Genomic DNA, 26,042 nt, shown 5'->3' on the forward strand with positions numbered 1-26,042 from the left:
ATCCTCCATAGAGAGGGGAAGACAGAGGTTAAGCAGCTTGGACTCAGCCACACAGCAAGGTGAATTAGAACCAAGGCGTTCATGCCTGCCAGGCCCCACTCACTCCACTAGAGCAAGGTTTTCTAACCCCTTTCTCACCCAGACCAAATTGCCAGTTGTCATTTCTTGCTGTGACCCACAATCCTTTGCAGCCACAAAGGATTGCAGGATCTGGGTTGTTACGAACTGATCCACTAACCCAGTGGATGGCCTGTTGTGAGTGGACCCAGTTGCTGGGTCCCACATGCTTCCAAGCCAACTGGATCTAGGCAACTGGTTCTAGCTCTGGGACTCGAGGCCACCTCTTGTCTGATGCCCTTCCTTGAGACATGGGATGTTATCACCCAAACCCTGAAACCAGTGCCTAAGACCTGATCCTTCATGCCCCCCACCTCGTCCATTGCTTCCGCAGCCTAAGCGTGGCACTGTGCCACGTACCTATCACATTTGCACAAAGGGAATTAACATTAGTGCTCCGAGCCCCACTGAGGATAAATGCTCCTGTCTGGGATATTTCATTTTTGGCTCTCCTGCAACAATGCTTCCTAGGTATGTGCCTACCATGGTGACAGCAACACTAGAAGTTTGGAGAGGGAATTCTGTTTCCCCAAGCGTATAAAAGTGTACGCACCTTTGTGATGGGCTGGGCCCCCTGGGATGACACCTGGTGTGCTGGGACGCTGCTGAGGCAAACTATTCTGCCAGCCTGGACCCCCTTTTATCTGGTCTTACTGTGCTCAGCTCCCCAGCCTTTCCAGCCAAGCACACAGGCAGGGCCATACCCAGCTGCACAGAGAGACTGAGATCCGCTCTGAGAAGGCTCAGCTTATGGGGCGTACCACAGCACCCTGATGTCCACCCTCCGCCTTGGAGTACAAACCCAAAATTAGATGAAATTCACCCCCTCCCTCAATGTGGAGAGAGGAGTGCATAGTTCTTGCCACCCTAGTTAGAAATTACAGAAACTGGATTTAGTAATAAACAAAACAAATGTTATTAGCTATAAAAGGCAGATTTTAAGTGGTAAAAGGGGTAACAAACAGAACAAAGCAGATGACTAAGCAAATGAAATCAAACATGTAAACTAAGCTAGTTTCACTAAAGAAATTGGTTACAAATAGTATTTCTCACCCTAGATATTGTTGCAGGCAGTTTGCAAAGGTCTGTGGTTCAGAGTTCCAGTTATATTTCTTTTCAAACTAGACCCCGTCTCAGTCTGGACTCCCCCCTTGCCTTCAGTTTTTCTTCTTGGGCAGACAGGCCATGAAGAGGAGGAGTCCTATTGCCTTCCTCCCCACCCTTAAGTAGGATTTACATAAGACGGGAATCCTTTGTTTCCCAAACTTTACCCCCCCTTCCCTTACAGTGGAAAGTTACAAGATGTCCCAGGTAATGTTTAGTATCAGGTGACAAGACCACCTGACTCTGTAGTATCACAGAGTCCATGAGTCAGTGGCAATATGGAGAGTCCACAGGAAGGCCAAGCTTTTCACCGTCTATTGTCCTCGCTGATGGGCCATCCGCCCTGTCTGGCTTTTCCATTGTTGTACCTGAAATGTTAGTAGTGGGCATCACCCAAAGTAACACAGCTGAAATACAGATACATAGTCAATATTCCTAATTTCAGATACAGAAATGATACAGGTATACAAACACGATAATCGCATTCAGTAAATCACAACCTTTCCCATGACATCTCACATGAGCCATCTTGTATAAAGTATATCTCAGTTATGTCATATTCATATCATAAGCATATTTTCATAAAGAATATGGAATGACACATCACTACCTTATTGATGGAATTTACAGACAAGCCAGAGAGCTCTTTAACATCAGAAACCCAGTGCACAAGCTTTCTGGTTTTGGAATTTCATTAGAAACATTTTTTGCAAGGACAACTCTTCTTCCTTCAGTGCTTTACCTTGGCTGACGAATGAAAGCCCAGAGCTCTTTCCAGTTCCCTAGCTGTACACTGAGGGAAGCTATTAATGAATCTGGTCATGTCTACACTATTGGGTGCTACAATGGACAGGGTTTTGCCATCACTGTAGGTAATCCACCTCCCCGACGGACAGTAGTTATGTCAACAGAAGAATTCTTGCAAAGACTAGTCACATCTACACCTGGGGATAGGTTGGATTAACTACAGGGCTCAGGAATATGAATTTTTCATACTCCCGAGCAACACAGCTAGGCAGATCTACATTTGTAGACCACGGCCTAGTGTTAATTTTTGTAGTGATAGATTTTGTGCACTGGCAGTGAACTCCTACCAGTCTGTGGCCATGTCTATACATAGGGCTCATCACTGCTGTAGGAACTCCACATCCCAGAGCAACTGTGGCTAGGTTGATGGAAGCATTCTTCTGTTGACATAGCTATGTCTACAGCGGGGGCGAGGTTGGCACAGTTACAGCACTCAGAGGTGTGGATTTGTCACACACCTGAGCTCATAGCTATGTAGACCTAAATTTTAAGCCCAGGTCTAGAAGAGAGAATGTTGTCTAGCCAGAGGCTGCGAGACAATTCCTCTCGGTCACCAGTCACGTGTGTACTTGGGCAAACCAACCTACTTTAGCTCCTTGTTTCTGTCAACCTGCCTAAAAGAACTGATCAAAAGAAAAAAAAGCTCTTCAGGAGTTATCATTTATTGTAATACAAATTAACATTTAAACCCCTGGAGCTCTTTATTGTGCAAAGTATTTACAAAATTCCGAGTGACCCCAAATATTTACAATAGTCAATAAATGGCAGTACCCATTTGTCAACTGTCCACACAGTGGATTAAAGCCAATGATTCTGAATCTCTTAGGATGGGCAAGACTGAAGGCAACAGCACCAACTGGGGACACTAATTGTTGCGTAGTGTACAGATACGTCTTTACAATTCAAATTACTTACTCCTCATCTGCATAGCTTGTGCAAAAAAGGGTAACATGAGAGCTTTTGAGCTAGAAGTCCATTGGACATGTTAGGATACGTCTACATGACAGAGCCTATGTTGGCATAGGTATGTCAGTACAGCTCCCTAGCATAGATGCAGCTTTTACATCAACAGATTTTCTGTTGATGAAGGACCACCACCGCCCTGAACAGCAGCAGCTACACAGACAGAAGCGCTCTTCCTTTAACGTAGCTGTATCAGCATCAGGGGTTTGGCAACACAGGTGTTTGTCTGGGAATGGATTTTTCAGACCCCTGATCAACGTAGTTACACTGACATAACTTTTAAGTGTAAACCAAACCGTATGTTGGTCTCTGGGAGTTTGGTCTGAGCGCCTACAAATATATTCATGGTTTTAGGAACCTGATGGACCCAGATGCCACAAACCAGGGCTGCTTCCAAGGAGATTGTCAAATAGGGTAACGTTTGCCAAACACAGCCAGTATTTCTAGGGAAACTCTGTGGGAGACCTGGCATTTGGCAGCTCACTCAGCTCAATGTGAAGCAGATAATATCCCAAAAATGGCTACTTCACACATTCAGGCCCTAGGGGGTCCTAAAGACTGTGGTATTTGTAATCATTAAAAAAAAATTAAAACGCTAGAGAAAGGGTTAAAAGCTATCTAAAATAATCTGTTATTTGTCTGCTTATTAAAGCCATTGACAAAATATTGGCCGATTCATTAAAAGAATTTAAATACCATTTTATAAGTGGCACGTTCTAGGTGTGCGGTTGTAAAGATAACACGTCATCAGTCGGCCCCGGGCAGCCTAGATGCACCGGGCAGTTGGAAGGTGGGGTGCCACTTTCAAAAGCACCTGAGTGGCTTAGATAAAAGTCAAATGCCTGTGCCACTCAGGCACTTTTGAAAACTTTACACATGAAGAACTTCCACAAACAGCTTGAAATTTCCCCTGTGGATTTCTGGAACCAATGGAAAGTGTCATGCCACATCATGTACCTCTATAAGTTCAACTTGCTATATGCTGCTGCTTATGTACCCTGTAACAATGTGAGGGAATACATCCTAAGGCTGGAATAGCTGAATTAAGACACCTTGATGGATGTGTTCCCCATGATGGACCACTATATGAACCACAGAAATGCTACGAGTTCTTGCAGACTGTTTCAAAGGTCCCTCCAAGATTATAATTGTTTACGTCTTACGCGTCCGGTGGGGTAGTTCTAATGAACTGTTCTATACACACTTCAGGATCCAGAGGAAACCACTTCTTGGTTCAGATTCCATGATACTAGATATCTCTTCCCTAAATTAAATACTGTGAACACCACGTTCCTAAGAATGAAGGGCATGAACAAGAAATCCACATGAGGTTCCTTCAATCAGTTTAAAAAGTTCGAAGCTGGACATTCCAATCCACATACTGGAGGAAAGATTATGGGACGACCTTGTCCCAAGAAATCGATTGCCCTGCTTGTTTGTTGCAAAACCCAGCACCCAGTTGCTTTATGATAAACAAGTGATTCATTCGGAGACAAAAAATGAGGAGTATGTTGTGAAAATCACTGGTGGATTACTTAAGGCTAGTAAGAAATTTGGGTTGCTCTTCCCCTCTTGGTAAAAGCGTTTCTCCACCAATCTTCGGGCCTTTCTTCTCCTAGAAATATTAACATACAAAGGAAGATTTAAATCCAAGCTAAGGCAGCTGCAATATATCATCATCAAAGGAGTCATGGGTGGGCTAAATTATCTGAATACGTATCTACATAAATCATAAAAATCATGACAATGTTTCAAGAGTTCCTACAGGCAATCCTGCAAATGCAACCTCCCACCATGCCAGTTAAAATAAGGAACCTACACAACAAAAAGAAAAGAATAAACTAAGGATGCCAAAAAATACAGAAACGTACAATACTGAGGCGTTAAAGTGGAGGTTAGGCAGTCCCATACCACAATTTTACACATGCACACTACAATGCCTAACGAAAACTGGGTGAGTTAAAGGGAAACTGTCTAGTTAACATTCTCCCTGCTTTTACAACCCAAACACATCACCATGTTAATTCATGAAAAAATGCATTTGGAAAATGAAATTGACTAGAAACTGGCTGTGAAACACAGAAGTGAAACTGATCAGTCTGTTTTCACTATCAGAACTGTTCCCTTCTTACATTTCTCCCAAACAGCATGCATAGTGAAATGTTACCACAGAAAAAACTTAAGTATCTAAAACTCTAATGTGTTATATGTAAGTAAGGTAGCAATGTATTTTTTATTTACAACAGTATCATTTTTAAACTGTCAGTGACCCTTCCAGAACAGGACAGCAGTCTGAATTCCCTGGCTCTTGTTGGTTTAAGTCAGTGGTTTTCAACCTATGATCCATGGACCCCTGGGGATCCGCAGACTATGTCTAAGGGATCCATAAAAGGTGACTACGAAAAAAGAATTTCAGATCCCAGAAAAGGCATTCCATTTTTCTGATCAATCAAAAGTATGTGAACAGCCCACCTACAGGTCAAAACCTGGAAGTGTTGTTGTTACCATAGAAGCCCACAGTTTAGTGCCCTTTCTGACACGTCAAATGCTGTGCTGAGTGCATGCAACATTTGTAGCTGAATTCTGTTCAGTCAGTTTTCAGTCCAAGACTTCTAAGGTAGGAGCCTGTAGACCACAGGTTGAATTTCCAAAGGGGCCTGTACCAGTGTTCGAAATGTTTTAGGGGTCCGCAAATGACAAAAGGTTGAAAACTACTGGTTTAAGGTACATCCTGGAAAAACAAAGTCGTCATTGTAAGTTTGCATTAATGTCTACACGGAATGTAGAAACAGGCAGGAGCTCACAACCAAAGCAACCTGGGTGTAATCAGGGGGGCTTGCCCTTGGGCTGGCCTCTTTAAACACGATAAGGAAGCAGAACAGGGGTGAGGGGACTAGACGCATTGTAGGCTGCAATGGTTGGTAGTCGTGCTCTCTCTCAGGGTCCAGGAGACCAGCCTGACCAGGCTCAGAGACTGCTTTGTGGACTTGCAGTTTGGGAGCTCTGAGCCAGCATCCCGAGGTAGGCCGTATGATCTGCTGTTACAAGTGCTCCATCCATTTTATTAGCTTGTGTTTGGCTTCCCCTTGCCCATGAATTTACTGACGCCAATCGGAGAAAGGAAGGCTAGGCACATCCGCAGCACTACGCCCGGACATAAGGGGGTGTACAGTGACAGCACAGGCCTTTTACTATTCAACATATGGACAATTCAGTCGCCACATCATTCCACCACAGATACTTCAGTAGGAGTGGAAGACTTTACATCTTACCGTAGCGTGTGGTGGTTTGGGCCCTGATTAACCATGGCTATTTTTTAAATAGAGAAGCTGTCCCCTTCTCAGACAGCTCATATTAGTGCCAAAACAAAGTTTGGGGAAACCCACTAACAGAAGCAGCCCAGTTCCCACTGTTGGCTTTGGCCCAGGCTTACCTTGAGCATTCCATCACGTTCCCATTTGAAGAGGCCACAGGCACTGAAAGAGGAAGATGGAGCGTTAGGGTTTGTCTTCACATACAGCGGTGCAGCTGTGCTGCTGTTTAATGAAAATGCTACTACACCGACAGGAGAGAGTCTCCCGTCAGCATAGTTTATCCACCTCCACGAGAGGCGGTAGCTATGTCGGTGGGAGAAGCCTTCCTGTGGACACAGCTCTGTCTACACCAGGGGTTTGGGTGGGGGGATAACTGCATTGCTCAGAGTTGTAGATTTTTCACACCCCTGATCGATGTAGTTATACTGATATATGTTTGTAGTGTAGACTTGGCCTTAGATTTGGGGTTCGCTTGGTGCCCTGTACAGAGGATCTCTAGCGAACCCAAATCCCTTCCATAATGCTTATCAGCAGGGAGTGACAGTTTTGGGCATTAGCACATGCTAATGTTACTGGGATAAAGTGTCCTCAGATTTTTGGTTGGTGCAACTGAACCTGCCAACATGTTCCTGAGAGCCCCTCCTACCTGCAGGGCTTTTTTGGTAGCCTGTCAAAAGATAGGGCTCTGTTTCCACAGGGACACTTGAAGAATCGCTTGACACCATCATGCCAGTGGTATTCATGATTCTCCTTCACACATGTCTCTCGGAGCTTGAAATACGTGTATTTACACTGCAAGGAGAGAGAGAGAGAGGACACTAAGAGAGTAGAGACACTATAAGTGAAAGAACTGTTATTCTGCTGTCCAAGGAGAACTGAGTGTTCATTCGGGATTAGCAGAATGCCACCCCTCCCCCCCATTCTTGCATGCCCAGAGAATGGCCCACTTGATAAGATCACTGCCTCCAAACCCTTCCCATTCTGCCCCTCCCTCTTCTTCACTACCACCTTTTGTCATGTTTGGCCCAATTCCCAGCGAAGTGCAGAGTACAGATAGTCTTCTGTGCAGTGATAGACAGATAGGAGGGAAAGTATGTCAGTGGTTCAAACTATTCAGGCAGGAAGAAACTTCCTTCTGTCCCATGGCATTTTAAATTATGGTAAAGCACCACCTCTGCCATTCCAAATGGAGCCACTGAAATGCAGATTAAAAAAATTTAGTCGTTTGGATGCCTTTTGCTATGTTCCAAGGTACCTGAGCTCATTCTTCACCCAGTCCTAGAATACTCCAGATTCCAGTACAAAGTTTCAGACTGACAAGAATTATGAGAGACTATCGAGTCTGATCTAAGTGAAACAACCTGGTAATCAGTTGCTGGGAAGCAGATCTTCCCCAGAGTGACTTAGGCGCTGGGAACCCACAAAGGGGCACTTAACTTTGCTTCCGGAAATCTCAAATGCAATACTAAAATCTGTGCTATTTCACCAAAGCTCTAACTCCTTCAATATCACTCACTGCTCCAGCTGGTATAATCAAGAACCTTCATAAGGATCAAGTGGTTTTCTTTCTAATCACCAATCCAGGCTTCAGCAGAGATAGCGGCTGAAGGCCTCACTCAAATCCAGTTCAAACCACTCTGCATGCTCCACACACCTGCCTGCTCCATTGTCACTCACCGTTTTACACGTCACAATCCGACACTTCACTTCTTTAATGTTCCTCATCGTCTCTTCCAGTTGTTCTTTTTTCACCAGAGGTTCAAAGTACCGTTCCTGCAGCTCAGCCTCAGCCTGCCAGAGCACAAGAGAGGCACTGTCGTCTGATATGCAAACAGCACACCTAGAAACAGTGCAAGCAGCTCCGCATCTAGTGGGTTGGCCAGGACTGCTACATACCACCCCGGAGAGACTGAAACCTCTGAACGACAGATAAATGTTCAGAAGCTCCGAATAATCCATTTCGTGTGCGTTCCTTGTTTGAAAGAGTACAGTATGTAACGCACACGCTGCACTTCACCCACTGCTGAAATGTAGCGCTCGCCCAGGCAGATCTCAGATGCTGATTAACAGCTAACACACGACTTAGTTACACTCACTTCTGTACTGAAGTGTAAAGTGCAGGGAGGCATGCAGGATGACCTGAACTGGGATTTGCCCAGGCTCCCATAGTCAGCTTTCAGACTCTTACGAAAAGTGCCGTGAGATCTTTACTGATTAGTATCTTAGGTTTACGCATCTCATCTCCAGTCGCACAGTGCCCCACACCATCCTGGGGAGTTGTTACAGTACTGTTACCTAGGGAGGTGGTAGAATCTCCATCCTTAGAGGTTTTTAAGGCCCGGCTGGGATGATTTAGTTGGTGTTGGTCCTGCTTTGAGCAGGGGGTTGGACTAAATGACCTCCTGAGTTCTTTTCCAACCCTACTCTTCTATGATTCTATGATACTGACTCCAGGGGAAGAGCGCCATCTACTGGATCGCCTGTACCACTGCCCACATTTTAGTCAAAAGCTTGGACTCTGCAACCCCTCTGCCCACAGCCATGGTTACAACACAGAAGTGGAACGAAATAGGCATGTGTCCATTTTCTGGAGAGCAAAGTGACTCCATAGATATGAATATTTGCAATAGCTGGCCTGCTATAAAACAACTGCTTAGATTATAAGCTCTTTGGGACAGGGACTGTCCTGTTCTGTTTGAACAACATCTAGCACAATGGGGTCCTGGCCCATGACTGGGACTCCTGGTGCTGATAACTGGCACTCTCAGTTGTGCACAGGGGAGAACTAGATTCCAGAGAAACCTCAATCCCCTTATGGTTTCTAGAAAGGGAGAGCATGGAGGCCACATGGATGCAGCGTGTGTGGGGAGCGAGCCAGCCTGGAGGAAGAGGAGGAGGGCCACAAGCTGATGTTGTTAGGACAGAGTGCATGTCAGGCAGGAGGGGACAGACAGGGTGCTAGACGGCAGCTAACTGCAGAAGAGGGAAACAGTGACCGAGACTGACAAGGTGTAAATGCCCTCATACCAGGAACTAGTCCAGCTTTGGTGTTTCAAGTCTGTGGCTCTGACTTCAGATCAAATTTGATCAGTTTAGCAGTAAAATGACAGGGAGTGGGTCAAATCCTCCTCTCTGGGTAAATCTACACTGCTGCTAGAGGTGTGATTTCCAGCTCAGGCAGACACTCCTGCACTAGCTTTGATCAAGCCAGCACTATCTATATATATATAAATAAACCTAGCACTGCAGCCATCACAGCATAGGCCAGCTGATCAAGTACATACCTAGGGTCTCAGACAGGACTGTATGCGGGGTTGCTATTTTTAGCATGCTAACTCGATCAAAGCTAGCGAGGGAATGTCTACCTGAGCTGGAAGTTACAGCTCCAGCTGCAGTGGAGACACACCCACAGTAAAAGCAGCGTAGACCCAAAGTTCAGCGGAGATATTCCAGATTTACACCCGTAGCAGAGCAGAATTTGGAACTATGCAAAGTCAACCTGGGCTCTCAAAAGCCTTGTCAGCCACACCAGAGAATCACATAATAGCAACCAGCACTGCTGGGACTGAACCAGTGCAAACTGCAATACTGCACGGTGGTCATACTAGCCATTCTGTGTCACGCACACTGCCACTTATAACGCTCCCTGCCGGAGCTTTAGGGCACAGGGGCATTGTACCTGTCCCACGACACCTAGGCCAGCACCCTGGAAGAGATTCATGATGGTTTGTTCCAGTGGGTGCCTCAATTGCTCTGTCTTTCATAATAATGCGCTGGTTTTAGTCACTCCTCATAGCAAAGCTGCATTTCAGGGTGTGTCTAAGTGTGTATGCTACAGGGGGGCACTGTACATTCAGCATCTCAGAAACACCTGCAGGATTGTGCTTGGGCCAACAAAGGGAAATGAGAATTCTTATTCAAAAAGCTTTTATTAGGTGCCATAGCAGTTACTAGCCTTTAACAGTAAATTAAAAAATCAGGACTTGTAGGTTCACCTGGAGACTAAACGGGTCTCTGACATCTGTTCTAATTTTACAAAATAAATAGAAAGTAAAGCATTCCGAGCTCCTCCCGTGAAAAGTGCTATAAATACGCTAAGGATTATAACCAATGTGAGCATCTCCCTTATTACGCACACCCACACACCGTTGCAACTGTGTCTTAAAAGGGACACTGTCAAGTTAAAAATCTAAAGTCTTGGTGTTATCACCCCATCTAACATTAAACCTGACAGTATAATTTAGATATTTAATAGCTGTGTTTTCACTGGCTCTTTGCACCTCATGCACCTTGAACAATGATGCTAGACTAGTCAGTTTCACCTCCTAGTTTTCATATATTATACTCCTGGGGGAATTCTGCACCAAAATATTAAAAATTCTGCACACAATATTTTAAAATTCTGCATATTTTGTCAAAATAACACAATATCATCACATCAGTTTCAATTACTTTGGTAATTTATTTCAAAATACCTGTCAGCAACTATGTCAGACACAAAAAATCATTCTCCCAGGAGTAGAGAGTTAAAGAAACTCCTAGGGCAACCTAGTTCCTGTTTCTCAGCTCCCTTCCCTCCATAGCCCAGCCGCGGGCAACCCCCCAGCCCAGACACCTGCACACCCTCCTCCCAGAACCCAGCAGTGACACCCCCCTCCCCCCAAGCCCAGACACTCACACCCCCTCCTCCCAGAACTCAGCTGCACCCCCCCACCAGCCCAGACACCCTCATCCCCTACCCCCCAGAGCCCAGTCACAGGGCACATCGCCAGCCCAGACACTCACATCCCTTTGCCCCCAGAACCCAGCCGTGCTCCCCCCCACCCCAGACACCTGCTCTTCCCCAGAACCCAGCCGCAGTTCGCCCCCAGCTTCCCCGCTCCACCCCCCAAGAACCCAGTCACATCCCAGACACCTGCACTCTACCCTTCCCCAGAGCCCAGACACAGGGCACCCCCCAGCCCAGAAACTCGCACCCCCTACTCCCCAGAGCTCAGCCACGGGGCACCCTCCAGCCCAGACACCTGCACCTCTTCTCCCCCACAGCCCAGCCACAAGGCCCACCCCCAGCCCAGACACCCTCACCCACTACTCTCCAGGGCCCAGCCCCAGCCCTCCAGGCCAGACACTTGCACCGCCCCCAAGAGCCCAGGGATCCAGAGAGAGAAACAACCTGATGCTGGGTTGTTTCCTACTCGTTGCTAGCCTCCTTCCTTCAGCCAGGAACTGTAGCTGCCGGGATCCCTCCAGCTCCCTCCCCCTGGCATTGTCTTCTGTATGTGAGCTGGGCTCCGCCAGGTCAAGCGGCCCCCTAGTGGCAGCCATCAGCTCTGCAGCCCGTTTCTGTAAGGGGGGAGGGGGACGGACAAAATTCTGTGCAGAACATTAATTTCTGCACATATTCTGCATTGTGCAGTGGTGCAGAATTCCCCCAGAAGTAATATTAGTACAATGCTGCAGTGTCTACAAGGGAATGTGGAAATTCAAACAAATGAATTTCACTGGAATTTTTTTAAATTGTGGAAACATTTCTAGTGAATGCATATTTTGTAAAAGCTCATGTACACAACACCTAGGTTTGGATGTTAGAGTGTCTAATTATTTGTAATGATCCTGAACTTTCACTCTCAGTGCAAGTATATGTACAAAGCAATTACCTCCTTAAGGACGCCCACGTGCTTGGACTTGGCATTCAGGATTTTCTGGAACTCTTCAGACTCCAGATATGCCAGCTGTTCTCGACGTTTCTTTTGGGCAGGTTCTAGTTCATCTGCAGCTAGAGAAACAAGACAGGGTTGCTGTTTATGCCGCTGGGTAAGTTTAAAATCATGCTCTGCTTTCTAAGCATAACCATCATTTTGTACTTTACAAACAACAAGCACTCGAAGCGATGTCTCAAGTCGTATGAAATAATATTTTGTAAAGGAGGAGTGAGTGAGAATAGGGTGTGTAATTAGTGCAGTAGCTACAGGCCTTAGGTCAAATTCCAATCCAGTCATCACAAGAGAAAATAAAATGCTACTAACAATGTTAGCTTCCTCTTCTGCAGATCTCAAAGCAGTTTACAAACAATTAAGCTTCCCAACACTTATGAGATTGGTATTATTCCTGTCATGCAGAGGGGAAAACTCAACCAGAGGTTAAGTGACTTACCAGAATACACATGGCAAGTCAGTAGCAGAGCTGGAAGGAGAAGCTATGAGTCACTCTCGCGCTGTAGCCACTAAATCACTTTCCTTGATGAGATTTAGCCAAGTATGTAATTTGTGTACAATTACAAATACTATAATACCTTGAGCCAAGGGAGGAAAACAGACTTAGAATAGCAGGTATCGTACACACCGAGTGAGGTTCCTTGCCAGAGCAGGATCAAAGCCCAGTGGATCCTGTAGCAAGCTGGACCTACATTCTGCAGCATTATCCCTGGATTCTGGAGACTAGAAATTCTGCAGCAGCCTCATTAAAATGAAGAAGCTTGGAACCAATTAACTATGAAGGTCAATGAGGATAGCAGAGCCCGCGTTACCTATTGGGATAGTCAGTTAGTTTATGGTAAGCCCAGGTTTGCAATATGCTGCACTACTGACAACCAGCAGCATTGGGTAAGTTGTTTGGGGAGAGCTGGGGGCAAGCTGAAGATTTCGGCAGCCTTACACACACACACGATACTGCAGAAGCCAGGGGAAGTGCTGTAGGGTAAGTAAAGCAGCAGGAAATGTTTCTGCTAAAATGATCAACAGCAAAGTAGTCAGCAATAGTGACATTTACAGGTGAGATTTTCAACAATGCCTAACTGACTTAGGAGCACAAGTCCCATTGCCTTTCAAAGAGATTTGTGCATACCACATTCATAAAAGTGTTAACTCTGAAAATTAAGGATGACATTTCAGGATAAGATTAGGAGATTTAGGAAAAGAAGCCTCTCAGGGTCCGTGGGACTCCTGCTCCTACATCAGTTGGGCACAATTGGAATTCCCACCCTAAAATTGTCATCTCTTAGTTTCAGAGTTAACAATCCATTGTGACAAATGGAGCAGTGTGCACTTCAGGGAAACGGGGAGAATATTTATCTCACAGGATGACTGTGAGGCATTATACAATGCTTTGCTCTGCTTGAACATCTTCCAGCCAACAGTTGCAACATGCTTGATATGTTCATGAATAAACACGTTGATGTTTCTACCATGCTTTCAGCTCTTGCATCATATATGATCCAGGAGGACTTAGTAACAATACACATTTTAAAAAAAAATCACGATTAGAGATCATGACTAGGTTAAAGATTTAAAGCCAGAATTACAGATTTTGTGTTTCTATTCCTTCCAACAGCAGAAAATCCAATAGCACTCATCCTATTTTTCAATTTTAAAAAAAATCTGGGCATGATCTCTGACAGAGCTTTCAGGGTCTGTCTGTCTCCATAGCAGCAGGATACCCCACCTTTGTCACCAGATCCATCATGGAATTAGGCCTTTAAAATCAGGTTGAAAACCTGTTTTAGTTCCAAATCTCTTTGACACAGCCTGTGATTTTAGTTACAAAAGTACTTTTGTAATTCATCAGCAGCTGCTGAGCTGAACATGGTTGGTCATAAGGCACCTGGTGATACGTGGAGGGTACTGTATTGTACAACGCACTCACTTTTTAAAGTCAGGTCTGTGCTTTCATACCTTGTGATGAGGGGATGTTTTTCTCAACTCTCTCCATGATCTCCAGAACTTCGGCAAGATCAGATCGTTTCCGTTTAACACTGTTTGGGTTGGTTTTATTGAGGATTTGGCCTTTTGCTCGCAGTTTCTTTATAGCAGCCAACTAGAAGATGGGAACTAAATGTTAATATTGAACACAAGTATCCAAGGTCACACATTCCTAATTCCAAGGCAGATGGGAAAATGTCAACTGGAAGAAGCAATAAGGTGTTCTAGACTTAGCATGGGCATCCCAACCAAATTCTAATCCCAACTCTGCATTTCCTAGTAGTGTAGCCTTTGCCAAATCACCCAACCGCTGACTCAGTTTCCCAATCTGTAAAACGAGGCTGATAATTCTCACTGGTGTGTTACGGGGCTACGTGTCTGAGATCCAGACAAAGGTGCTGGACAAGATAGAGAGGAGCTAGAACAAAGAAAATTGCATTTTCAAGGCAGAAAGGAAACATCACTGGAGATTTCTATATAAATCACTCTAATAACTGGGCACTAAAAGAAACTTGCAGATAATCCTCCAGATCTATCCAAAAATGTTAGATTCCTCTCTTCTATCTCACTAGCGAGGAGTCGATTTTCTCTTACAGACAAGAAATTAAACCCCTGCAAAGGAAAGACGTACCTATTCTCTGCTGGCTGGGAACCAGACTACTAAAGCTCATGGCAGTGAGGATGGAAAAATACAGATTACAATGAATCCGCTGTGCTGCTGAATGTACAAGGTACATCCTAGCACTCCAAAGATTTCACTTGGATGTTAACTGACTGAGGCAAAGGACCCAGCCACGAAGGGGTTACATTTAATAAAATGATCAAGAGCTAAGTTCCCTCTAAGCTGCACAGCCACGCAGCTGCCTATTAAACCCTGAGCCGGGGCTCAGGGCTGCGCCAGGGAGAGATGCCTCTCCCCCAGGGCGGACCTGCCGCAGCCAGGGGAGAGGCACCCCTCCCCAGCGCAGACCTGCAGTGGCCGGGGGAGAGGCACCCTTCCCTCGGCAACAATATGGACCTGCCCCAGATCTGCTGTGGCCAGGGGAGAGGAGCCCCTCCCTTGGCCCAGCCCAACCCCGCCAGAGCTGCCGCAGCTGGGGAGAGGCGCCTCTCTCCCGGCCCCGAGCTGCTGCGGCGAGAGAGGGCTGGGGAGAGTTCTCTCTCCCCACCGCAGGCCTACAGCCCAAACCCCTCATCCCTGGCCCCACCCCAGAGCCCACACCCCCTGCACCCCAACCCTCTCCCCCAGCCCTGAGCCCCCTCCTGCACCCTGAAGCCCTCATCCCCAGCCCCACCCCAGAGCCTGCAACCCCAGTCAGAGCCCTCATACTCCCAAACCCCAACCCTCTGCCCCAGCCCTGAGCCCCCTTCCACACCCCAAACCCCTCATCCCCAACCCCACCCCAGAGCCCTCACTTCCCTCCCGCACCCCAACCGTCTGTCCCCTCCCACACTCCGAATGCCTCAGCCCCACCACATTAATTTTGTTACATGCACCAATATGAAGGTGATGTGTCACACATCACCTCCATATTGGTGCACATAACAAAATTCATTCTGTACATGGACGTAAAAAATTAGAGGGAACACTGATATTTTTATAACATCTCTGAGGAGCTTAAAACTCAAAGCATCTCTCAAAATGGAAAACAAAACAGGCTTTAGCAAACAGAGTGCGGATAACACTCTTGCTTTCTGTGCAGCTACTGCAGATCTCCCAGGTTTGTCTCAGAAACCAGGGCAAACAAGAATTTATGTTTGCACAGTGCATAATATGAGCTTTCAGGGAAAGCCTTTGGCCTCTGGGAGTGAATGTGCTTATGCACCCCATCCTGGTACATGTACTGAGCTTGTTTTCTGGTGCTGACATTTTAAATCCCTGCTGTGTACTGTCCTAGAAACACACAAATACGTCTCCTTCAAAGCAATCTCCAAAGAATGGCCACTTGCTGAAGGGGGAGTCAATCCCACCTTCAGATCAAAGGAAACTAAAGTGCAGCATGTCCTTGGCTAAGACTGACAGCAAGGGTGCCAGTTAGAACGATGGCTTCTGTGATGCTGACACTTGTGCCTTAGGATTTAGACTGACAGCAAATCATTTCTCATAGGCCAGTCAGTAATAACTTACTCATGACTGACTCAGGCAGGATTTCAACCAGCAAGAGGTGAGACTCCAAATCCCAGTGCCAGAAGTTTGCATAGCACAGATTTTCTTTAGCAGATATCCTACCACTTTGAATACTTACTGAAAGACAAACTAGTAGCATGGTGTCTTGGACACAAACAGCTAATCGGAATTAGAAGCTTACAATGGAGTACAACAGAGCTTAACACGTTGATCTCGGAAGTAAAGGCTGCATGTTGCAACATGACCCATGTCAGGAGCTCAAAGTCCAACTGTTCAAAGGGATTGTTACCTTTTTAGCTTCTACTAAACCATTCAGTTTTGGTACTGGAGGTGGAGAATCATCAAAGAAGAGGACGTCATCGCCCTCAGAGAAGCCTATCCCCAGCCTAGGTGCTTGAGGGGTTGACATTTTTGCAGCTTTGGGAAATTCAGCCCCTGGGGTTGGAGAGCGGAGCCCTGAGGAGGATGGTAAAGCTGGGCTATTGGTTTTTGTTGTCTTCTGAAGAAACCTAAAAGAGGACAAAAACACTGAAGTATAGTCATGATTCATCTTGGCAAATCGAAAAGCTCGAAAATAGTACAATTGACTTTAGAAGCCATATTGTAAGCCATTGTTCAATGGGAGAGGCCTTGCCTGTATTGCTATTAAAGCATTCTGCATGTCACCCAGTTGGATAGTGCAGTTAGGCCGGTCAGTTTCCTTTTAATCAGAGCTCAAACCACTCTGCAAACATTAAGGCTCACCGCAACCCTGTGAGGTAGGTAAGTCAGTCACAGAGTAGGCAGATCCCAGGAATCATGGTTCCCAGCCTCCTGCTCTAACACTCTCCCTACATTATCCTTTCTGGTTCTCAGGCACAATGATGCAGCATTTGACTGTTCACTGAAATAAGTCTTATGTATTGCTAGTTAGATAGGTTTCATAAAACTTTAAACCCTCCCACCCAACAGGATGATGGAGCATGTTTTACCGCCTCTGTATATCTTCTGATCGCTTTTTTCTGGCCTCCAGCATTTGCTGTTTCTGTTGTTTGAGCAGTGCTGAAGCGGAGATAGACTGGAACGCAGATCCTTGCTTCCCTCGAGCATCTGAAATAAATATACAGACACTGAGACTTGCAAGGAATGAGCCAAGGCTCAGCAAAGGGGAGTGTCACGGGAGTACCTGGACATACCTGCTGCATCTGCTTTGGCCAAGTGTTTGCAGAGGTTTCGTGCTCCAAAGGTTGGCATTGCCAACAATTCTTTGAATTCATCAGTACATGGCATGGGTCTCTTCACCATACCTGGAGCAGTGTACAAAAAACCCAACAGACTCAGAACCAGGAAGGGAAATGTAGGTCTGGCTTCAGCACTCACACTTAATGCATCAAACATTTCTAACATGAGAATGGCTATGAAACATAATATTCAGTGCTCACATAGTACTCTCATCTTAACAGAGGTCACAAATTAGCTTCACAACATCCCACCTCTTTATTTTGGTACTTAGATGGCCCCATTACTCTAGTATCTGAGCACTTCACTATCTTTAATGTATTTATCCTCACAACACCCCTGGGAGGTAGGGACATGTTTTACAAAGGGGGAATTGAAGCAGAGAGATACTAAGTGACTTGTACAGCATCACACAGAAATATACCAATTGAACCAAATCTCCCAAGTCCCACACTAGTGTCCTAACCACTAGACCAGCCTTCCTCTCTCCCCTGGGAGGCCCAACAAGGGCTATCCTATTTACAGAAAGGGAAATGGAGGCAGAGAGGTTAAGTGACTTGCTCAATGCCATGGAAAGAATGTGTCAGAGCCAGGATTAGCACTCTTGAGATCCCCACCTCCCAGGACTGTGCTGGGACCGCCCCAGCATGCCTCTCTCTTCGGGGCATACTCAATGTCCCCAGAAATCGTGAAAACCCTGTTTCCAATGGTTCAAGTCATTTGTTTTCAGCCCAGTGATTCACAATTGGAGATCTTAGAATTACCAGTGCTCCCTCAGTCTAGCAGTAACTTTTTCATGCTGGCCAAGGACTGGATGGAGCAAGTTCCACACTTTGGCCAGTAATTTTCTATCCCAGAGGTATGTGCGTGCAGGAGGTTGTATAATAAAAGAGAGGTACAAAACATACTCTGAAGAGAGCTGGACATTCTCTGTGCAGCTGTGATACCAGAGGGAGGTAGTTTACATCATTTGGGGAAGTGAATTCAAACTGGCCATCTTTGTAACTACAGAATTTCCCAGAGGCTCTAAACTAGCTCACACATCATGGACTACACAGACATGTCACACAGCAAGCGGAAAGCATGTGATGGGAAGAAAGAAAGTTACCTATTTTCTCTCTAGTTTCCTGTACAATTGCGTCAGTTCCTTTTACGACCAGATTCGTGAGAGTGGTTTGTATCTTCTTCTTAGGGGCTGCAGCTGCTGCACTACAGAGACAAAACCCCACAAAAAGTGAGTGCTGCTCCAAGACATGTAGCAGTAAAGGGTGAGAAGCAGTACTGGAGTTTGAGTACCAGCTCAGCAACTCCCCAAATGCTCCAATTACCCATCATTCACTCTGAGCAGGTGCTTCCTTCACAAGTAGGGACATTGTGCTGTAATCTTTTGTATCTCAAAGACTTGGGCTTCCCATTTCTGCCAAGATTTAGATACACATTTCTGAGTATTAAGGAGACACAGAGACTTTGACGAAATCTGGCTAATTTTAGCTCAAGAAAAAGATAGGAGAGATTGCTACATGCAGCCACACATGTCATTTAATGAGGTAATCAGGTAGCATTGTTAGGAGAATCCTAAAAGTGATTTGCAAGTATTGGGCATGATCCAGCTTCCACTCAAGTCAATGGGAGTCTTTCCACTGCTGACTTCACTGGGATTTGGAAAGGGTCCAATTAAGTCTCAGAACCCATGTGAAGTAGAGACCAGATACATACAGCTCACTTCACCCATCACTCCCAGGTGGGAGGCAGTAGGTATTTAACAACACACAGCAACATCATATCATTTAAGTTAGGAAGTGAAAAAACACAAGATCCAGGGATATGTCATCAGAATGTAATTACCCACGATAGCATTTGGCCAGGACACAGTGGTTAAAAGTGCCCAGGGATCTTTAATGACCCTAAGTGCTCAGGACTTAAATTTACCCCTCCTTTGAAAGAGGGCAGCACAGCATCCCCAGCCTCACAATGCGGTATTGTTGTGGTACAGATTCTGAGGTAAGAACATCACATACCAACTCACCAACACCACCTCAAGGATAGGAAGGTGTTTTCCATCCAAGCACTGACTGCTTACCTTGGATGGCCAGGCAGGCTCTCTGCCAAATGCGGTGTGGCTCAGAGCAGTTTATTCCTGTTTGGTTAATTTAGTGAACCCAAAGGAATGCTGGCCTCTTTAAAGGTAACTTCAGGCACACTTATAAGTAGTCAGGAAGTGAATTCTGCCAAAGAGCCAAGGGCTGCAAGGAAATTAAGCAGTTTCTCTTACATTGAGGCTGCGTAGGCTGCCGAAGAAACACCTCCATAGTAAAACCCATCCTGACAGAGCCGCTCCTTCAAGCTGGGATTTTTGCAAGCTATCCTTTTTGGAGCACGGCCACTGGAGAAGCTAGACTGCAAATCTGCCCGCTTCGAGCTGAGCCTCTTGTACTGGGATTGTACGTGGTACTGGCAATATTCACAGTCATTCTGAAGGAAAGAAATAAGGGAGCTCTGTAATTGAAGACTAACTGGAGATTGATAGATAACATTTCCCCTGAGAAAAACAACAATATCTTTTTGTAACTAAGCTGTGCTCATACAAACATGATGAGTCACCAGCAAGTATTGAGCTTGACCAACACACACACAGGCCTCTACCACTGTGGGTTGAAGGCTGTTATAATGCAGGGACCAGTCACTAGAGGGAGACAAGATCCCACACACTAATGTCTTACATATTCCCTCTTAGAATAGCTTATTCTCAAAGTCTGCAGGTCCAAGGTTTCACCTCACCGACATCTGGGTCATCAGTATGTATGTGGCCATGGCTCATGACCTTCAGTTACACGGCCTCTTTACAAGCATAGACATGGAAGAAAAGCAACACTAAAAATGAGAAGTTTCCTACAGCCAGTTAAAAAAGTTTACAGACACGTTTCAATATAAACCCAAGAGAGAATAGAGATTAAAATCAGTGATTGTCCTAGTTTGTCTGTTGGGAGGGATCAATACTGTTAACAGCACCCTCCACTCATGGTGTTCATTAACTTTCCATCACAATTGAAATAACGTCATTCTCTATGTAGTTCTATGTACAGGGTTTCTAGTAGCAATACCTTCCAGATCAGGCATGTTGTGCTTGTTAGCCAAGAACCAGTCACCTCCTCCAGCCAGGTTAGCCGCCAGGAAATGTCCTCCCCAAGGCTCATTACTGCCGGCTCTAGATGTTTATTGATGCAGTTGAGGTTTAGGATACTGCACATCCATGTCACCATGTGCTGACATATAAGCACGTTCCAATGTTGTTGCAAATGTCTTATACAATTACCGTCCTCCTCCATCTCCAAATGCTTCTACCCCGCTTCCAATCCTCCCCCATTTTGCTGGTATCCTTCAAGGTTCTGTACTAAGCCTGTACTCTTTTCCTTCTACACCTACCTGTGGGTGCTCGGCTCTGCACTTATTGGGATGATTCCCCTCTCTGCTCATCCCCACATCTGTCTGAACTCTCAGCCTGGATGAACTACCACCAACTCAGACGCCAGTGGAAACTAGAATATTCCCCACACCCAAACCCTCCCTTCTTCACAACTCTATACTCTCGATACATGGTCTTGACATCAGAGCATGTACTGAGTCTTAGTCACAAGGGAACAGTTTTCAAGATGCATTTGCTTGTGTATATATCTGGGTAGAACTGAACCCAAAGATTATCAGAGGGGCTCCACTCTCATAAGGTCCCTTGCAGAGATGGCAAAGCTCACATCTTAACATAGCATATGGTGACCAAAGGATATTTAGATTAGATTAAGATTTCATTTCCTCCTTCTTGACCTTCCCACTTTTAATGGAGTTGCCTGCCCCTAAAGGCCGCAGGCCTGGAGCAGGCAAGTATCATACCATTAGCCCTGACTGCCACACCGACGATGGGGTGTGGGGTTTAGTTAGTAGAACCAGCTGGGTTAAGAGCAGGTTAGACAAACACCTGTCAGGGATGGTCTAGATAATACTTAGTTCTGCCATGAGTGCACGGGACTGGACTAGATGATCTCTTGAGCTCTCTTCCAGTCTTACCATTCTATAATTCTCCTATAAAGAGCAGCAGGAAGCTGCCAGCAAGGGGGGATGCTCAGGGAGAGAGAGACTGCAGAGTCTTTGGACATAAGATGCTTCAGCAGAGGCCTGAGACAGCAGGGAGTGGCTGCAGGGAGTAAGTAGACTCCAGCAGGAAACCCTGAGTTTTTGAGTAAAAGGGTAGAGGCGGGGAAGGCCTGGGAGACCCCAAGTAGGGAGACAAGGAGTCAAGATTTGATGGGGATTTGAGAAATTTTATTTTGAATATTCTGTTAATAAATCCTGCCCCAGGGAGACACATTTCTGGACTTGAGAAGAGTTTTAGCAATTTGACTGAGAGAGCCTTAAAAAAATGGGGAAACCGAGGCAGGCCACCTGTAGAGCACCAACAGCCCACAAGGGGGCATGCAGGTGAAGGCCTGCCCATTGACACAACTAATGACACACACATTAGTTATAAATTACGACCCAATAGTAATGCACAGAATCAGAGCACTGGCTCAAAGGCACCAGCCAGATTTTCCTTCATCAGTGATCCATAAAAGCAACAACAGATACATACCAGGTTAACAATCTGTGTACATGGGTCACCATTCTTCTTCCTAGCTTTGCAGGTTCCCAAGTCCAGAGCTTCACCCAAAAGTAATATCTTTTGGGGGTGATCAACAGACAAACACATCTAAAAAGAAACAGCACAAAGAGTAAACCCAAGGCTCAATAAACAGACTTCTGGAGAGGGGCTGGATGAGTCACAGGATGGTAATGAAACAGAGCCCTTGATCTCCAGGTCATTGGTTCAGTTCCTGTCTAGGTTGGTAGTGACCAAATGTAATTTACCACAGGACAGCAAATTGATGGATTATGAGCCAGTAGATGGTCTCAGTCCAAATTTCTAGTGAACATGTGTTCGCAGGACAAAAGCCACCATCAAGTGGCCCGGCTGCTGGAAGTCTCCACAGAGAAGCCAAAGACTGAACAGGCATGGAGACCAAATACCTGCTCAGCCCTGAACACGGTCATCCTTGGAACAGAGCTTAGCTATATTGGTATGACTAGGCTGCATTGCTATGGACCATGCTGTATGCATTCTGTGGATAGACAGACGGCTTCATATGTCATTACTGGAAGTTAGCACCTTTTACAGTTCACTTTAATTGAAAGATTTATACCAGGCTAGCCCACTGTACACAAGGGCTCAGGCTAGCTCACTGTCCACCGCAGTTCAAGGCACCGCCTGTACCAGAAGGGGTGTTGGCCTTCCTCAGAAGCGGATTGGCAGTCATTGTGACAAGGGGTCAAATACTGCTATATGCCCATAAATCAGGTACAGGGAGAATTACTGAAAAACAGTGGCTCTAACGGAAAAGAGGAGGTAAAAACTCCTAGCCTTCTGGAAAAGGAAAGAAAAGAAAGGGTAAAAACAAGAGAGCAGATTGAGGGACGTGATCGTTCCCCTCTATTCGACATTGGTGAGGCCTCATCTGGAGTACTGTGTCCAGTTTTGGGCCCCACACTACAAGAAGGATGTGGATAAATTGGAGAGAGTCCAGCGAAGGGCAACAAAAATGATTAGGGGTCTAGAACACATGAGTTATGAGGAGAGGCTGAGGGAGCTGGGATTGTTTAGCCTGCAGAAGAGAAGAATGAGGGGGGATTTGATAGCTGCTTTCAACTACCTGAAAGGGGGTTCCAAAGAGGATGGCTCTAGACTGTTCTCAATGGTAGCAGATGACAGAACGAGGAGTAATGGTCTCAAGTTGCAGTGGGGGAGGTTTAGATTGGATATTAGGAAAAACTTTTTCACTAAGAGGGTGGTGAAACACTGGAATGCGTTACCTAGGGAGGTGGTAGAATCTCCTTCCTTAGAGGTTTTTAAGGTCAGGCTTGACAAAGCCCTGGCTGGGATGATTTAACTGGGCATTGGTCCTGCTTCGAGCAGGGGGTTGGACTAGATGACCTTCTGGGGTCCCTTCCAACCCTGATATTCTATGATTCTATGATTCTAAGAGACCCTCTCGACATATAATCTGTTTATTGTCAAGTGAGGAAAAGGAAATCCCAGCTTTATATGCTCAGGGTTCCAGGGAAACAAGACAAGGAGCTGTGGTAGGGCTGGAGGTATTTTATAGAATGCATTGCAGGGTGGGATATGAATTTCCAAGCACTTTTCCTTCTGAGGAAACTCTGAATTACAACATCAGTTGGGCAAAGTGTTTTGAAACATTTCCCAGTGACAGCCCAATAAAATTATGAGTCCAAGAGAAAAACACTCTTACCTCATCCGAGCCCTCTTTAGGTTTCATGGGATTAGCATTGAGCAGCCCAATGACCATGCCTTGGTCTGTCTTCCAGTGTTCTTTGTGGACATCACCGAACAAAAACAACGAGACATAGCTGTTCAGATCACGCAGGTCGTTTAGCCGCCAGATACTGAAAGTTTTGCCCTGGAACAGACATTGGTTTTCCCTTTAAGATCTTAATAAGAAAACCACTGATATTGCCCAGGCTTACAGCAATCTGCACGAAACTTGTTACTATTTTGCCTTTGTTCTCTATATTTAGTATAGGCTAGGGAATACTATGACAACATTATTTACTTACAAAGGTAATTGTTAAACATGTAATTGTGACCGCTGTTCTTGCTCCTGTTACCAATACTTAATAGCTATAGAGCACTTCACACAGGCTCTTATTAATCCGTAATATCCCGTACAGTATGAGTTGACCCCATTTTACAGATGATGAAATTGAGGCAGAGTTTTGCCTAAGACTACCTAGCTGGATCTAGAACACAGACCTTGTGTTCAGCTCCGTGTCGTCTGCTGACAAAATACTAGCTTGTAGAATGATCACAAGTGAACTGGTAGAAGCCCCATGATTTGGCATTTTTAGAACAAGATTGAACAAAGCCCTAGTAAGTCTATGATAAGTAGGCTTGGAAGGATTGAATTTTAATTGGTAAATGTCAACAAACATCTATTTCACCTTACACACAAACCAACAAAAAATATTTCCAATAATGATAACCGAAATTTACAAATATGCAAAGAAAGAAAAATTCTGCTTGGGAACTTATTAGAGTTTGATTTTCAGCTACGTACTTTGTATATATTTGTATATATTTGTATATTTTGACATGGGATGTTGACAATTTGTTTTTTAACACTTATAACCCTTTAACTTTTTGAATCTCAACATCTATTGTCATTAGTTATTGTTTGTCCCCTCCATAATTTCCTGCAACTGTGAAAATTTAAATGGATAAATATAGGAAAAAAAATGCTTAAAAATAAATATTGATATCTCTCAAAATTATAAATAATAACAATTGAATTCTGCCAAGCCTTCATTGGAAGGGAAAACGACTGAGTGACCTAACAGATCTTTTCTATCTTGTGATTTCATGAGCTAGACATCAGCTCACCTTTTGGGACTGCAGGACCACGTGATTGAAATTTGGAGGATAAAGAATAAAAATGAAGTTTGGAGGTTTTATTTTTTTTGGTGCTATTTAATATTGTGATCTATTTAATATTCTGCTTTCATAGAGGTAGCTGCTCTTCTGGGGGCCAAAACTAGTGAATTTAGCAATTCATAACAATATAAGTCATAATAAAGATGAAATAATCCTACAGAATGCATGTACCACAACAGAATGAGCAGATTTATACATCATTCTGTAGGTGACAATCTTATGCCATGCATCCAGGTTCTCATATGAGAGCTGACACTAGCAGCATTGAATTAACCTAGACTACCGAGAATATTCAAACGTAATATAGTAGCTTGTTTTAATTAAAACAAGAATGTGGAGTTGGCTGACAAAATGTGCAAAATCTAATTAGCCTGTCAGTGAAAATACCCTCATTTAATTGAGAATAGAACAAAACTGCTTACGTTATTTGAGCTCTGAGGGGTGATTTTCTTTATTATGACTCCAAATGTTACCCAGTCTGTTTCCTCCAGATTCCCCCCAGCCAGCTTGCCTTGCAGTTGAGACAGTCTGATCAGCTTCCGTCCAGCCATTTTCCTGTCTATTTCCACTGATGACACACGGGGTTTTCTACATGAAGAAACAGAGCATATAGAGACCACTAACATTAGCACCAATACATGGAGATGACCAATAGCTTTTACATTCATGAAATTACAGCAAGAGACCTATTAGACTGTCTAGCCCATCCCCAACCACCATCATTGCAGGACTGTTCTTGGGAGTACAGTATGTAGTGCTCTGTTCTTAAAGAGCCCAGCATCCCCCCGGTAGATCACTCCACAGTCTAATAGGAGTCAATGAAAAGTATGTTCTGCACCTGATTTCATCCCATTCCTCCTAGCTGTACAATCTTAGAAAACCTGAAACAATTCCTGTCAGTTACTGGTGTTAAACATACAAATATTTGAAGGCTGCTGATGTAATTAGTTGTGTCCAAGTACCAACACAACAAGTTAAACTTGTATCTGTGGTTAATTCTATTCATTTCAGCAAGGACTGAACAATATTGCTGCCCAAGCATGAGTGCGGGTTTGAAATTCACCGCTCTTTCCAATGAGGAAAGCCATTTCAAGTAACAAGAGACCTTTTGTGGTCACAACAAGCATTGGGAATATGGGTCAACTCCTGAGGGCCCCCTC

The 26,042-nt window shown here is 45.0% G+C and overlaps 1 protein-coding gene across 1 annotated transcript in view; it reads right to left on the minus strand.

Annotated features, from left to right (window-relative positions):
• Positions 1–1,053: 1,053 nt before the first annotated feature.
• MCM10 (minichromosome maintenance 10 replication initiation factor) overlaps positions 1,054–26,042 on the minus strand; it is a 33,875-nt gene continuing 8,886 nt past the window's right edge. The window contains exons 7-20 of the mRNA XM_084639146.1: positions 25,305–25,470; positions 23,684–23,851; positions 21,970–22,086; positions 19,621–19,820; positions 18,457–18,557; positions 17,306–17,416; positions 17,102–17,219; positions 16,420–16,639; positions 13,976–14,117; positions 11,963–12,081; positions 7,983–8,096; positions 6,952–7,097; positions 6,425–6,467; positions 1,054–4,606 (exon numbers count right to left, since the gene is read on the minus strand). Coding sequence (XP_084495272.1) covers positions 4,523–4,606; positions 6,425–6,467; positions 6,952–7,097; positions 7,983–8,096; positions 11,963–12,081; positions 13,976–14,117; positions 16,420–16,639; positions 17,102–17,219; positions 17,306–17,416; positions 18,457–18,557; positions 19,621–19,820; positions 21,970–22,086; positions 23,684–23,851; positions 25,305–25,470 — 1,849 coding nt within the window. The 3' untranslated portion in view covers positions 1,054–4,522. The remainder of the gene's footprint in view (positions 4,607–6,424; positions 6,468–6,951; positions 7,098–7,982; positions 8,097–11,962; positions 12,082–13,975; positions 14,118–16,419; positions 16,640–17,101; positions 17,220–17,305; positions 17,417–18,456; positions 18,558–19,620; positions 19,821–21,969; positions 22,087–23,683; positions 23,852–25,304; positions 25,471–26,042) is intronic.

Source organism: Lepidochelys olivacea, assembly GCF_965140295.1.
Source record: "Lepidochelys olivacea isolate rLepOli2 genome assembly, chromosome: 1".
NCBI classification, from domain to species: domain Eukaryota; kingdom Metazoa; phylum Chordata; order Testudines; family Cheloniidae; genus Lepidochelys; species Lepidochelys olivacea.